This window comes from Monodon monoceros, unplaced genomic scaffold, assembly GCF_005190385.1.
Source record: "Monodon monoceros isolate NGI ecotype Baffin Bay Population unplaced genomic scaffold, NGI_Narwhal_1 Super_Scaffold_21, whole genome shotgun sequence".
In the NCBI taxonomy this organism is placed as follows: domain Eukaryota; kingdom Metazoa; phylum Chordata; class Mammalia; order Artiodactyla; family Monodontidae; genus Monodon; species Monodon monoceros.
Genome location: NW_021703778.1, coordinates 56384360 through 56399917, shown reverse-complemented (window position 1 = coordinate 56399917; position 15558 = coordinate 56384360). Strand labels below are relative to the sequence as shown.

General features: G+C 40.4%; 1 protein-coding gene across 5 annotated transcripts in view; it reads left to right on the top strand.

Moving 5' to 3' along the window:
• MYO5A (myosin VA) overlaps nt 1-15558 on the top strand; it is a 187159-nt gene that overhangs the window by 50425 nt on the left and 121176 nt on the right. For all 5 annotated transcript variants that reach the window (XM_029236767.1, XM_029236768.1, XM_029236772.1 and 2 more), the window contains exons 2-4: nt 9872-9982; nt 13122-13293; nt 15289-15433. In XM_029236767.1, coding sequence (XP_029092600.1) covers nt 9872-9982; nt 13122-13293; nt 15289-15433 — 428 coding nt within the window. The remainder of the gene's footprint in view (nt 1-9871; nt 9983-13121; nt 13294-15288; nt 15434-15558) is intronic.

Here is a 15558-nt window from a genome sequence, read left to right as displayed (position 1 = left end):
AAATTTTTATTTCCAGGGAAATCCATTTTGATCAGCTAGAAGGGTGTGGTCACATCAGTGCCAGGACCCCAGCTTGACTTCTGAGGAAAAAGCTGAGGCCTTAGTTCTTTTACAGCCTCTGCTTCTTGTGCTGCATTTGTCTTTCAAAATATTCTCTCAGCATATGCAGTTGGAGTAACTCTTGCTTAAGAACCAATGTCCTTTATTTCATAAACTAGGAGATTTTTACATCCTAAAATAGAGCAGCAGTTGAATTTGAGCTTTCTCATATCCCCATTGTCCAGTCAATTTCTGTCAGTCCTGTGGAGAACCCCCAGCCCTTGTCAGTTCAGTGCTCCTGATGCTGATTCGGATGCTCTTGTCAGTTCAGTACTACTCTTTAGCACCTTAAGGCTGTCACAGTTGAGGGAAGAAGAGTGTACTCTTGGTCTCTAGAAGTTTGGGAATTGCTGAGTTAGAGTTTCATAACCTCAATATCTAATGATTTCTGCTTCTTGGTTTTCTAGTAATTGTCTCACCATGATCAAGGTGCAAGCATGGCCAGCAGCTGGCCTGAGTCCAGCAGCACTTCTTCTGTGGTTCTCTTCCCTTAGGGTATCTCTGGGGGCACCTGCCTCCTTGGTACTCATCACACACCTAGTTGAACTTTCAATATATCAAACGAACACTGCAACCTTGTACTATTAGCCTAGCCTGTTGTATATGCAATTAAAAATATTAATGCTACAAAGTAGAAACTGTGAGTTTTGTTCAAACAGTTTTTAAGGGAATTCTGTTGATCAAAAGTCTACCCAAGCTATGGACAGAGAGATAGTTAGCACATAAGATATAAATATGAATATCTTTTACTAACACAGAGGCTCTTCATGTTCTGTTCCTTATCTTTAAAGTAACTTCCTGTTGGGAAATGGTATTTCATTTGCGCAAGCCAGCCTTTGGTATTTTTAAGTGTGAGTGACTCATGCTTGCACTGGTAGCTAATGAAATTATTTTCAGTTCTATGGCTTCTGCCATGACTGGCTTTGTGTTTTAGTGTACCATTTCTCACATTTCAAATCTGTGGAAGTTCTGTGACTCCTAAAGACTCGTCTATTCAGTTATTCATTCATTCAACTGACATCTCCTGGCATCTACTTTGCTAAGCATTGGGCCAGGTATGGGTATGATGCCAATGGGCATATCATAGATCCTGTCCTCAAGGAGGTCACAATCTAGTTAAAAAGACAGGCCTGTGGGAAGATAATTACAGTGGAATGTGAAAAGTGCATAGAGATAAAACCCAGAAATTATGCAAGGTCCAAGCAGGAGCCCCTACCTTAACTTAATGGTCAAGGAAGGCTTTCTAGAGGTCAGAACACTTAAACTGGGTTTTGTTAAGTGGGTTGTTTTATTTTTAAAATTCTGCCTTGGGACTTCCCTGGTGACGCAGTGGTTAAGAATCTGCCTACGAATGCATGGGACACGGGTTCCATCCCTGGTTCGGGAAGATCTCACATGACGTGGAGCAGATAAGCCTATGCCCCACAACTACTGAGCCTGCACTCTAGAGCCCGCGAGTCACAACTACTGAGCCCGTGTGTCACAACTTCTGAAGCCCGCGTTCTTAGAGCCCGTGCTCCACAACAAGAGAAGCCACTGCATTGAGAAGCCCGCGCACCACAACTAAGAGTAGCCCCCGCTTGCCGCAACTAGAGAAAGCCCGCATGCAGCAACAAGACCCAATGCAGCCAAAAATAAATAAATTAAAAATTTTTTTTAAATTAAATAAAATTCTGCCTCATTCAAGAAAGGGTATAAATTTCTTTTAGACAAATTTGAAAAAGTAGCAGAAAAGGAAAAAATGCAGAGATATAGAGTCAGAGATGTGGGTAAGAACAATGTGTACAATAATAACCTGTCATATTTATTGAATTCTAACATTTACAATGGTTTTCACATTAGGAATGTATCTTATTATTGATGGTGTCTTAGATGTGATGAAACAGGCAATTCATTTATTCAGTAGGTACTTATCAGACACCTGTTATAGATAAGACAATATGTTTAGCTCTGGGCATCAGTTTTGAGCAAAATAGACCCAGTCCCTGTCTTCATGGTCTTTATAGTGAAGAAAAAGTACAGGATTATGTGAGAAAGCATTAGCAACAGGGCTTAATTTAGATGGAGAGGTCAGGGAGGGTCTTTTCAAATAACAGATACTTAAGCTGAGATGTGAAAGATTAAGTAGGAATCAGTCACATAACCAGTGAAGCTAAGGGTTCCAGGCCAAGAGAAAGCATGAGAGAAGGTCTTGAGGCTTGAGGTAGCACGAATTGTTTAAGCGGTTGAAGGAAAACCAGTGTAGATGGCCCTTGGTGGGGTGAAGAAAGGGGATAGAGTAGGGACTGTCATGAGATGAGGCTGGTTCTCCAAAACCTTCTGGAGGAGGTGCCAAATAATACAAGGCTCTAGAGGTTATGTGAATGTTTTATCCCAAGTCATTAAGGATTTTAATAGTTATGTGAATGTTTTATCCCAATTTATTTAAAATGATTTTTCAAAGTAATTTAATATTTTATTTGTTTTTGGCTGTGTTGGGTCTTTGTTACTGCGTGTGGGCTTTCTCTTGTTGCTGTGAACGGGGGCTACTCTTCGTTGTGGTGCGCAGGCTTCTCAATGCAGTGGCTTCTCTTGTTGCGGAGCACAAGCTCTAGGCGTGTGGGCTTCAGTAGTAGTTGCAGCACGCAGGCTCAGTAGTTGTGGCTTGCAGGCTCTAGAACGCAGGCTCAGTAGTTGTGGCGCACGGGCTTAGTTGCTCCACGGCATGTGGGATCTTCCCGGACCAGGTCCCCTGCATTGGCAGGCAGAATTTTAGCCACTGCGCCACCAGGGAAGTCCCAAGATGAGACAGTCTTAAGTCTTACCTGATGACATGGACCAGTCTAATAGCAGTTTACATTACAACACAAAGGGGAACAATTTTGGAGTGGGAGAGGGGAGTTTCTTCTTTCTGAAATCTACTGTTTTTACTAGGGAGAAGGGAGGTGGAAGGGAAAGAATGTTTGTCTTGTAGTGTAGACATAGATTTGGATCCCAGCTCTACTACCTTTTTTTTTTTTTTTTGTGGTACGCGGGCCTCTCACTGTTGTGGCCTCTCCCGTTGCAGAGCACAGGCTCTGGACGCGCATACTCAGCGGCCATGGCTCACGGGCCCAGCCGCTACGCGGCATGTGGGATCTTCCCGGACCGGGGCACGAACCCGTGTCCCCTGCATCGGCAGGTGGACGGTCAACCACTGCGCCACCAGGGAAGCCCACCAGTTCTAGTACTTTTAAGGTCTAAGCCTTGGCACAGGCATACCTTGGAGATATTGTGGGTTCAGTTCTGGACCACCACAATAAAGTGAATATCGCAATAAAGTGAGTCACAATAATTTTTTGGTTTCCCAGTGCATAATAAAAGTTATGTTTACACTATACTGTAGTCTATTAAGTATACAATAGCATTATGTCTAAAAAAACAATGTACAATACCTAATTAAAAATTACTTTGTTGCTAAAAAATGCTAACCATCATCTAAGCCTTCAGTGGGTCATAATCTTTTTGCTGGTTGAGGGTCTTGCCTCGATGTTGATGGCTGCTTGCTGATCAGGGTAATGGTTATTGAAGGTTGGAATGGCTGTGGCAATTTCATAAGACAACAGTGAAATCTGCCACATCGATTGACTCTTCCTTTCGTGAACTATTTCTCTGTATCATGCAGTACTGGTTTATAGTGCTTTACCCAGAGAGCTTCTTGCAAAATTGGAGTCAATCCTCTCAAACCCTGCTGCTTTATCAACTAAGTTTAAATCTTTTGTTGTAATTTCAGCCATCTTCACCAGGAGTAGATTTCCCTCTCAAAAAAATACTTTCTTTGCTTCTCCACAGGAAGCAACTCCTCATCCATTAAAGTTATGTCATGAGGTTGCCCTAATTCAGTCACAACTTCAGGCTCCACTTCTAATGCTAGTTCTCTTGCCATTTCTACCACATCTGTAATTACTTCCTCCACTGAAGTCTTGAACTCCTCAAAGACATCCATGAGGGCTGGAATCAACTTCTTTTAAACTCCTGTTAATGTTGGTATTTGACCTATTCTCATGAATCACAAACGTCCTTAATGGCATCTAGAGTGGTGACTCCTTTCCAGAATGGTTCAATTACTTTGCCCAGTTCCATTAGAGGAATCACTGTCTATGGCAATTAAAAGTATTTCTTAAAGAATAAAAAAAGTATTTATTGGGACTTTCCTGGTGACTCAGTGGTTAAGAATCCGCCTGCCAATGCAGGGGACATGGGTTCGAGCCCCGGTCCAGGAAGATCCCACATGCCATGGAGCAACTAAGCCCGTGTGCCACAAATACTGAGCCTGCGCGCTAGAGCCCGCAAGCCACAACTACTGAGCCCACGTGCCACAACTACTGAAGCCTGTGCACCTAGAGCCCATGCCCCACAGTAAGAGAAGCCACCACAATGAGGCACCCGTGCACCGCAACAAAGAGTAGCCCCTGCTTGACACAAGTAGACAAAGCCTGCATGCAGCAACAAAGACCCAACGCAGCCAAAAATAAATAAATAAATTTCTTAAAAAAAAAAAAAAAAAGTATTTCTTGGGCTTCCCTGGTGGCGCAGTGGTTGAGAGTCCGCCTGCTGATGCAGGGGACACGGGTTCGTGCCCCGGTCCGGGAGGATCCCACATGCCGCGGAGTGGCTGGGCCCGTGAGCCATGGCCGCTGAGCCTGCGCGTCCGGAGCCTGTGCTCCGCAATGGGAGAGGCCACAGCAGTGAGAGGCCCGCGTACCGCAAAAAAAAAAAAAAAAAAAAAGTATTTCTTAAAGAATAAGACTTGAAAGTCAAAATGACTCCTCATCTGTGAGCTGCAGAATGAATGTTGTGTTAATAGTTATGAAAACAATATTAATCTTGTTTTACATCCCCATCAGAGGTCTTGGATGGCCAGGTGCCTTGTCAATGAGCAGTAACATTTTGAAAGGAATCTTTTTTTTTCCCGAGCAATTGGTCTCAACAGTGGGCTTAAAATATTCAGTAAACCATGTTGTCAACAGGTGTGCTGTCATCCAAGCTTTGTTCCATTTATAGAGCATAGGCAGAGTAGTTTTAGCATAATTCTTAAGGACCCTAGGTTTTGGGGAATGGTAAGTGAGCACTGGCTTCAGTTTCAAATCACCATCTCCACTGGCCTCTAACAAGAGAGTCAGCCTGTCCTTTGAAGCTTTGAAGCCAAGCGTTGACTTTTCTTTAGCTATGAAAGTCCTAGATGGCATCTTCTTCCAAAATAAGGCTGTTTTGTCTACACTGAAAATCTGTTGTTTAGTGTAGCCACCTTCATTATCTTAGCTAGATCTTCAGGATAACTTGCTGCAGCTTCTACATCAGCCCTTGCTGCTTCACCTTGCACTCATGTTATGGAGATGGCTTCTTTCCTTCAACCTCACAAACCAACCTCTGCTATCTTCACATTTTTCTTCAGCTTCCTCACCTCTCTCAGGCTTCATGTAATTGAAGAGAGTTAGAGCCTTGCTCTGGATTTGGCTTTGGCTTAAGGGAATGTGTCTGGTTTGATCTGCCTTCCAGACTCTAAAACTTTCTCCATATCAGCAATAAGGCTGTTCTTCTTTCTTATCATTTGCGTGTTCATTGGAGTAGCACTTTTAATTTCCTTCAAGAACTTTTTCTTTGCATTCACAACTTGGCCAACTATTTGGTGTAAGTGCTTTCAGCCTATCTGAGCTTTTGATGCACCATCCTCACTAAGCTTAATCATTTCTAGCTTTTGACTTAAAGTGAGAGGCCTGCAACTCTTCCTTTCACTTGAATGCTTAGAGGCCATTATAAGATTATTAATTGGCCTAATACCAATATTGTTGTGTCTCAGAGAATAGGGAGGCCCAAGGAGAGGAAGAGACAGGCAAAGAGCCAGTAGTTGGTGGAGCAGTCAGAACACACAGAACGTTATCATTTAGGTTCGTCATCTTATGTGGGTGCGGTTCACGGCACCGCAAAACAATTACAATAGTAACATCAAAGATCACAGATCACCATAACAAATATAACAATAATGAAAAAGTTTCAAATATTGTGAGAATTATCAAAATGTGACACAGAGATGAAGTCAGCAAATCCTGTTGGAAAATGGCACCAGTAGACTTGCCTGAAACAGGGTTGCCACAAACCTTCAATTTGTAAAAAAGCCATATCTGCAAAGTACAATAAAGCAAAGCACAATAAAATGAGGTATGCTTGTATCTGTTAAAAAGCTGCAGTAGGGGCACAGGACACTTGCTCTTTACTTCCAGCCCTACTCAGAATGCACCTTGTGTTCACTCCAGCCGATCTTTTCTCCTTCCGCCATTTTAGTGTGACCCTCTTTCCCTGCTCTAACCCCTTGGCCTACCTTTCTTCCCATCTGTTCTCCCCTTTGCTGCTCCAGGAGATGGCTGGTAGAAGTGGTGGTCACAACACCTCTTTGCCTTCTAAGTAAAGAATTTGTGGTGGGATTGGAAGTGGGGCTCTCTGTTCTGGAAGTGAGGTATAGCTTCCACTCTAAATACATGAATTATGAAGAGATGGAGGTTTGCGGTGGTGGGGAGGAAAGGGTGTTTCATTACTTCTGTACTCCTTTCATGTCTGGCTCTTTTTCCTTCTGTCACACCAAGATTTCCTGTATAACTCACCTCTCCAATGTCACTTTCATCTTTCTCTACTTCTGGAAATTATAGACCCTTTTAGAAGATTCTGGGAGCCTCTGGCCCATACTTCTTTTAATCTGCCCTCTTAGAGTATAATGTCTAAGGCCAGGAACATTCATATAACAAAAGTTTATTAAGAAATTATTAGGCAAGCCCTGTGTTAAGTGCTGAAGAGACAGAGATGAATAAGATGCACCCCTCCTCTCAAGGAACCTACAGTCTACCGAGTGAGATAGGCAAGCAAAGTCATCACTTAGTGGGGTAAGGATTCTGGAGGAAGATTGTATGAGGTAATGAGGACATTGAGAACAGAGTGCCGAATGATGATGATAAGTCAGGAAAGTCTTCTTAGAGAAGGAGGTACTTTAACACAGATGTGAAGAATACATAGGAGTCTGCTATCTGAAAGGGGGAGGGGCTGTGTTTCAGATGGAGGAAATAGGCAAAGCAAATGTAAGGCAGCAGGGCTTATTCAGGATACTGCAAACACATAGTTTGGCATGACCGGGCAATGGCAGTAGTGACTGAAAATGGAGAGAAAATGAAATGTTTAAGAATATATCCCACTGAGGAGTAATGTTCTATTTCTGAACCTAAGTGGTGGGTATATGGGAGTTCATTATATCACTCTTTCATTCAACAGATATTTGTGTGTGTGTGTGTGTGTGTGTGTGTGTGTGTGTGTGTGTAATTTCTGGAAGCCCATTATGTGCTTTAGCATAGTAGGAATAGAAAATTCCATAGAATTTTCTACCTCAAAAATATGCCTTAAGGGTTATGTGAATTACTTAGTAACCATATGGAGTGTCAGTGTTAATGTCAGCGTTCAGAGGAAGGGGTGTTGATGATTTGGGATTTTTCTTCTGCTTCAGTTCATAGCCTAGAGGGACACTTAGTTTTTATTATAGGCTTGTTTGAATTGTCACATAAAGCATTCATTTTTTGTGAACATTCACAATGGGGTATCAAAAATGAACCAAGCAGATTCCATGTTGCCAAGCTGCTTATTATTTAATAGGGGAGCTAGGAAAGATGTGCACATGTGCTGTATGAAAAGCAAATTATGTGTGTGGGAGTTTGGGGAAGGAGAGAGAATCACATGGGTCAGACTTTTTGGGATTCAGGGACTGGTCATTTACTGTTAGTGCTGTCAGTCTTGTTCCCAAAGTGTCTGAGGCATCAGAAACAATTACTCTTGGTGCCCACACTTTAGGGTTCCTTGACTGACAAAATGCAAGTTAGCAAAACTTCCAGTGAGTCATCTGCATTAATCAAGGACCTCTTGAGTGTTGTCCTTGTGGTAGGATACAGTAAGAAAAATGCCTGCTACCTCCTTACGCACACAGGATGGGTGTAACCCCTGAGAAACCATGCTAGGCTGAACCAGTGCTGTTTGGTGCCCCTCTCTGCACATACCAGTGCAGGCATGTCCCCTGAACCCACCTTGCCAGTGCTTTCCCATTAGACTCGGTCAGAATTACCTCATCATAAATTGTATTGTAGAAGAACAGATGGTTTTTATTTTCCTTGAAAGCTACTATGCAACTTAAATCTGTGCTAGCACTCTTTTCTCAGATTTTGACTGTTTCCATAAGATTTAGCCCATCTCCATTTTTGCCCTTACTCTCCTTTCTAATTAGGGGTACCTTTGGATTGTCATAAATCTTTGATGTGTGTTTATATTTTAGTGTATCTAGTTTAAGGCTTTTTCTCTCTTCTTCATCTCCTACAGTTTTTGTGGCTTTAGTCACAGTACCTCAGATCCCAAATCCTTGTTTATCCTTCTCCTACAGTTCCTACATCAGTGTTTACCCTTTCTTTGCCTACTACTCCATGAATCTCTTCCCTGAGTCTCTGACTCCTACCCCATCTCAGCTGTGCTTTGTGGCTTCAGGAAAAATCCTGAGGTGGGTCTGTGATGTTTGCCTTTGCTACCTCTCATCCCCATTCTCCTGACTTTGTTTCCTTCCCTTGTCCTACCTCTGTCTTACATAAAATCAAGACAAATGCCCCACGAACTGTGGGCAAGGAGCTGAGCCAACCTCTAGGGGGCTCAAAGATGGCTTAAGGAGCATGCAGCCTAGTGTAGGAGGTGGACAGATCCATAAATAACTAAAATAAGGTCTGAGGAATCATAAGTGAGATATTTGAGGGACTCACAAGGTAACGAGGGGTAAAACTAGAGCAGCATGAGTAAAATAGGGAATGGGGAGCATTGCAGGAAAGTCACACCCTCTATTAGCTAGTGGAGACAGCTGGTGACAGAGCTGTTATGTGACACTGGACCCTCCCTTGTCTTGCTGGGAGCTCTGTCGGCTGGTTCACTTTGGCTTGGGTTATCTGTCGCTAACTGCTTCTGTTTCACCAGGTACCTGAGCAGACTCAGTGGGTAGGTGTGTCCAGCCCTATTTCTAATTCCTCCCTGACTCTTGCTGCCACATCCGATTTCTAGGTTTCTCATGGGATCTTAGGACCTTGCCTTCTTGTCTTCCTTCCCAGTCTTCACACTGGATGTGGCTGAACAAGCTTAGTCCTCTTCCTCAGGGCTGCCATGTGTATTTTCACTGGGGGTCTAAGGGGAGAGTGGAAAGTAGGGTTGGAGGTGATAGAGGCAATAGGAAGGGGCATTGGCAAGTTGAGCTTGCTCTCCGTCTCAACATCTAAGTTATATATACCTTCCAGACTGACCCAGTTCTGGTATAGTTGTTTCTGCAGAGCTACCGATCTCATTGGTTAAGATGGAAAAGAATTATAAAAAGACAGTGGTAATAATAGACTGACTTCTGACCTGTTTCTCTTTGGATACCTTCCCCAGAGATAGAGATAGGATAAAGGGGAAGTTGGTTGTCAGAGTGATGTTTGCTATTTAAATATCTTGTCTCTGGTGAGTGTAAGGGCCTTAGCCTCTGTCTACTATCTGTAAGTGTTGTTAACACCTAGCTCTTGGAAATCTAACCTTTGGCAAACTACCTACTCATTACTGTTTCCAAAATACTTGTGGAAGTCTGAACTGGAGCTTGCTGTTGACAAAACACAAAGGTGCTTCTTTCCAGATTTAGTTGAAAATCTCCTCATGTTTAGCGCAGGTCAAGAATGCTTGATTTGCTGGTTTAAAATTTTTTTTTCTTTTTGTCTTCTAGTTTGCCAGGGTTTGGATACCTGATCCCGAGGAAGTTTGGAAGTCAGCAGAGTTGCTCAAAGATTATAAGCCAGGAGATAAAGTCCTCCTGCTTCACCTTGAGGATGGAAGGGTAAGAATTTTGCTTTTATTTGTTGTTATTGGCATAAAGTGAAGGAAATTCAAAAGTGTAAATTTGCTGTGACATATTTAACTTCACTTGGAAGTTAAATTTTGAATTAATATAATATTTTCACTTACTTAATTATCAAAAATAGCAAAATGGCAAACTCAATTTTCTATCCCAATGGCTTAGTGAAAATAGCAGGTACTTTTAAACATCCATTATTTTGATTTATGAATTTATTATGACCTGGTTTAGATTCACATCTAATCCTCCCAAAGATATTCCTGTTTATCTGTATTTTGTTTAGGATACTATTAAAATTATTCACATTAACTAAGAAAGCAACATTTAAGGAGCCAGTTTGAGATATGATATTTGCTGGAACTAGATATTTGAAAAATATTTGCTTAGAAGCTGTTATATAAAATACTTTGCTAGTGGCCAGAAAAACTTAAAACCAGTTGTATCTCTTTCCCATCAGCATTCACTGCATGAGTGGAGTCTTAGTTCTACCCTTTTTAATCTCTCCACTGCATTTAACAGGGCATGTCACACTTTTTTCTTAAAAACCTTTATGACGTTAATTTCCTCTAAACAAGTTATAAGCTAGCCAGGAAAACATAGGATATAAAAAGTAGTTCAACACAGCAATATTAAGATGTCAAAAGATAAGCTTATGATTAACTGCCAAGTGAATAATGCTGTCCTGACTGTTAATATATATTGAGCACTTACTATGTACAGGCATAGTTCTAAGTGCTTTATATGCTGTAACTCACTTAATCCTCATAACAGTCCTGTGAGGTTGGGCTATTATCTTTACCACTTTATGGATGAAGAACCTGAGGCTCAGAGAGTTTGGGACTTGTTCCGGGTTATACACGCATTAAGGGATGAAGCTGGGAGTTAAAGCCAGGAGATTGCCTTTCTGGTCTGTGCTCATTACCACTCTGCTGTACTGTAAAGACAGTGAGGACTTTAGGATCCCAATAGAGGGAAGTATCACTGTGGGCTGCTTCAAGGAAGGCTTCAAAGAGAAGGAAGAATTTTGACTAGATAGAATTTGGATTAACAAAGAGAAGGGAGTAGACTTTGTGAGGACTGGAATATATTTTGGAGATACTGAATATCACAAGTTGACTGGAGCAGAGATTTAGAAATGTGTGCGTACTAATTCAAGGCTTGTGTGTTAAGGTACCTGCTATATACCATGTTGAGAGGTGGCAAAAGATATGCTTTCTGACATTAATGTCAGGTAGGAAAAGTACATATACTTATGAATAGTGTGACACATGATATAATAAATATAAACAAGAAACAAAAATAGAACAGAGTGGGTAGTGGCCAGAGGGACTGGTGAAGGTTAAGGGTCAGAGAGGCATTGTCTAAAGAATGAGTAGACAAGGAGGAGTGCATTTCAGGGATCTAGAAAAGCATGGACAAAGGCAGGGAGGCTTGTACAGTGATGTGTGTTTGGGGAACTGCACAAGTTCCATGTTGTTGGGATGTGAAGTGAGGGTACAGGACTGGCAAGAGGATGGAGGTGGGAACCAGATCACAGAGGGCCTGTTGTTCATGCTGAAACTCTTGGACTTCAACTGGTGTGCTATGGGGAGTGATTTTAGTGTTTTTAAACAGAAGAAGGGTGCCAGGTTTGTGTTTTAGAAAGGACTCACTGTTGGCAGTATGGAGGATGAATTTTAGGAGAGCAAAACAGAGACAAGGAGATTATTCAGAAAGAAGGCAGGGAAGAATTGAGGGCCTTGACTGCTAACTAAGGAATTAATTTATTCAACATTCATTGATCATCCACTCTGTGAGGCGTGATGTTAGGTACCTTAGGCTATATTTTCTTCTTCTTTTTTGGCCGTGCATGTGGGATCTTAGTTCCCCAACCAGGGATTGAACCCGTGCCCCCTGCAGTGGAAGGGCGAAGTCTTAACCACTGGACCACCAGGGGAGTCCCTATATTTTCTTATGTTAATTCTCACAGCAATCCTGTGGGTTCACAGGTGGTATTATAACCATTTTCCAAATAAGGAAACCAAGACATTAAGTAGTCTACCTGAGATCACACAGCCAGAAGTGGCTTTTTTGTATGGTAGGAGCCAATGCAAGGACCAGTCTGCTTTGGAAAAGTTTTATTATTATACCCTAATAAACAGGCAGCGAGATTGTAAAAATTTCCTCCCCATTTTGCAGTCATTCCAACCTGATTTGAACATTTGACCTCTATATATCTCTTTAGTATTAACAAAAGTATTAACAAAAGTCTTTTTACAAAATCAGCTTGTCCCTCTCTGCAATTATATTGCCATTTTTTTTTCCTTTTCATGTGTCGTGTGTTGTTTGTTCTTAATACGTAGTTGAGTAACAATCTCCATGCTTGGCTTTGCCATAAAGCCATATTCCCTTGGCTTTAAAGTAAGTAGTACTTCTTAATTTGGGGGCCCAAGCACCTCATTAAAAGTTGAATAAAAACTATGGACTGTGTTTTTTAAAAAATACACATATATGTATATATTTATACATATGTTCATACACACAAAGTGTTAACACCTAATTTTAGGGGATTCTTGGACCTCTCAGGGTTCAGGAGTTCCCAAGTCCGTAGCACATACCAGGCACTGTCTCACTTAATTTTTACCACACCCCTATGAGCTATTTCCATTATGCCCATTTTACAAATGAAAGATTTAGGTTAAATAATATACCCAAGACCACAAAAGGAGTAAGTACCAGTTTTAGGATTTGAACCTGGGTTGATCTGGCTCTAGAGCCAAGCTCTTACCACTCTCTTATGCTGTCTGTCACTTATAATAGGTGAAGAGGAAAAAAAAAAGCTTATTTAACTAAAGATTAAAAACTCTGGTCTAGTAACTAGGTAAAAAAAATTCTAGGCTTTGACTTTTCAAAGTGTATTATCAAAAATTGTTAATATGAGTTAATACATCTAGTGAAAACAAAGACTCTCCTTATTTTTTTTGCCATTTCCACCAGTTTCTGTGGTTTTGGAAGGTGCCAGGAAAAGAATGTATTTGATAGCTGAGAAGCAAATCAGGAATAGGAAATAAGCAAAATGTATGTGCCTGTTTGGGGTTTATTGTCATTATTTATCCAGATGCTATATCTTGTGCATTTTCAGGATTTGGAATATCGTCTAGATCCAAAGACGAAGGAGCTGCCTCACTTAAGAAACCCTGACATACTTGTGGGTGAAAATGACCTCACAGCCCTCAGCTATCTTCACGAGCCTGCTGTACTCCACAATCTCAGAGTCCGCTTTATTGATTCCAAACTTATTTATACATATTGTGGTGAGTGTGCGTTGCTGTCTGAGTGAAGACTGTGAATTCTTTTCTCTAATGGACAGGACCATGGAAATATTGTGCATGGGGACAATTCTTATTTTCTCCCATGTCCCCAGCTCTTTTTTCTCTACTGACTTCTTATCCTTCTTTCACTAATCATTCTCTGCTGAGACCCAGGTCTGGGATTTCCATTCATTTCCTTCTAAATCTACTTGCTTGGTGTACCCAACTCAGCACTCAGTATTTCTTCATTACGCTCCTGTTTTGGAAAGGAACAGGTATCTTTTCTTCTTAAAAGAATTTATACCTTTTATATCCTTGATATTTGCTCTTTTTCTTCCCTACCTATTGACTGAATATTTATTTTTCTGAATTTTCATTTTTCTTCAATTTATTTTTTTCTTGCACATGTGCTACCTTCTCAGTGAAGCCTTTCCTGTCCGCCCTATCTTTTCTTCTCCTAGTTGTCTATCTTCCTTCTCTGTTTAATTTTCCCCCCTTTTCCTTACTACTGTCTAACCTATGATATATATTTTTCTTATTTTATTGTCTGAATTTCCCTCTAGAATATAAGGTTCATAAGGGCAAAATTTTTTCCTTTTGTTAAAAAATTTTTTATTGAAATATAATTGATGTACAATGTTGTATAGTTTACAGGTATACAGTACAGTGATACACTTTTTGTTTTGTTTTGCTTTTTTTGGCTGCGTTGGGTCTTTGTTGCTGACATGGGCTTTCTCCAGTTGTGGCGAACAGGGGCTACTCTTTGTTGTGGTGTGCGGGCTTCTCATTGTGGTGGCTTCTCTTCTTGCAGAACACAGACTCGAGGCACAAGGGCTTCAGTAGTTGTGGCCCGTGGGCTCAGTTGTTGTGGCTTACAGGCTCAGTAGTTGTGGCCCATAGGCTTAGTTGATCCACGGCATGTGGGATCTTTCCGGACCAGGGATGGAACCCGTGTCCCCTGCATTCGCAGGTGGATTCTTAACCACCGCGCCACCAGGGAAGTCCCCACAATTTTTAAGCGTTATACTCCATTTAGATTTGTCTTTTTGTTTGTTTACTGTTATAAATATAGCACTTAGTAATGACTTGAAAGCTAGCTGTAGTCAAATATTTGTTGAATGAATGACTTTATTAAGTTAATATATACTTGCTGTAAAATGTAAGGAAATACCAAAAAAAGTATAAAAAATGAAAAAGAATTACATGTAATTTACCACTGAAAAATAACCAGTATTATGTTGTCTTATATCCTGTGTGTATATGTGAGAGAGTATAAATAGATATAAAATTGGAATCAGTCTATATATAGTTTTGTGTCATGTTTTCCTATGACACAATATTTTTTATAGACATGATTTGTGGTGGTAGCTCAATAGTCTGTTACATGGATATAATAATACATATTAAACCACTCTCCCTTTTTAAAAAAAATTTATTGAAGTATAGTTGATTCACAATGTTGTGTTTAGTTTTTGCTATACAGCGAAGTGACTCAGTTGTACATATATATATGTTTTTTCATCCTTTTGCATTAAGGTTTATCACAGGATATTGAATATAGTTCCCTGTGCTGTACATAACCACTCTCCCTTTATTATATACTTTGTTTCCACTTTTCACTGTTATGAATAACATTATGATAAACATCTTTATTTCAAAAAAAAAACCTTTATGTGAATCTATGATTATTTCATTTGGATAAATTTCTAGAAGTGGAATTTTTGGTTTAAATATTACAAAAATATTTAAAGTCCTTTCAACATTGCCACCGTTTTTATTATTTTAAATCACCTAGTCTAGTTCGTAAATGGTGTTTTAGTTAGGACTAGGTATAATGGGTTCAGAGGCAAAGGCTATGATATATTTTGACCCTTAACAATTTGTTAGTTCAATATTAACTGAAATTGAATTAGTATTAACTATGATTCTCACTTTACCAAGTTTGATATGCCCATGAGGATATTATTGACTTTTGCTTTTGTTTACCTTTCTCCCCAGGTATAGTCCTAGTAGCTATAAATCCTTATGAACAGCTGCCTATTTATGGAGAAGATATTATTAATGCATATAGTGGTCAGAACATGGGTGATATGGATCCACATATCTTTGCAGTAGCTGAAGAAGCTTACAAGCAAATGGCCAGGTTGGTGGAAGCTCTATTTATTATTTCATGACTTTTATTAGATGTGATAATTTCTTCTTTGCTGAGTCACAGATATTTTAAAATACAGTGAATAACAACTAGTAAATTATTAATTAAACAGCCTT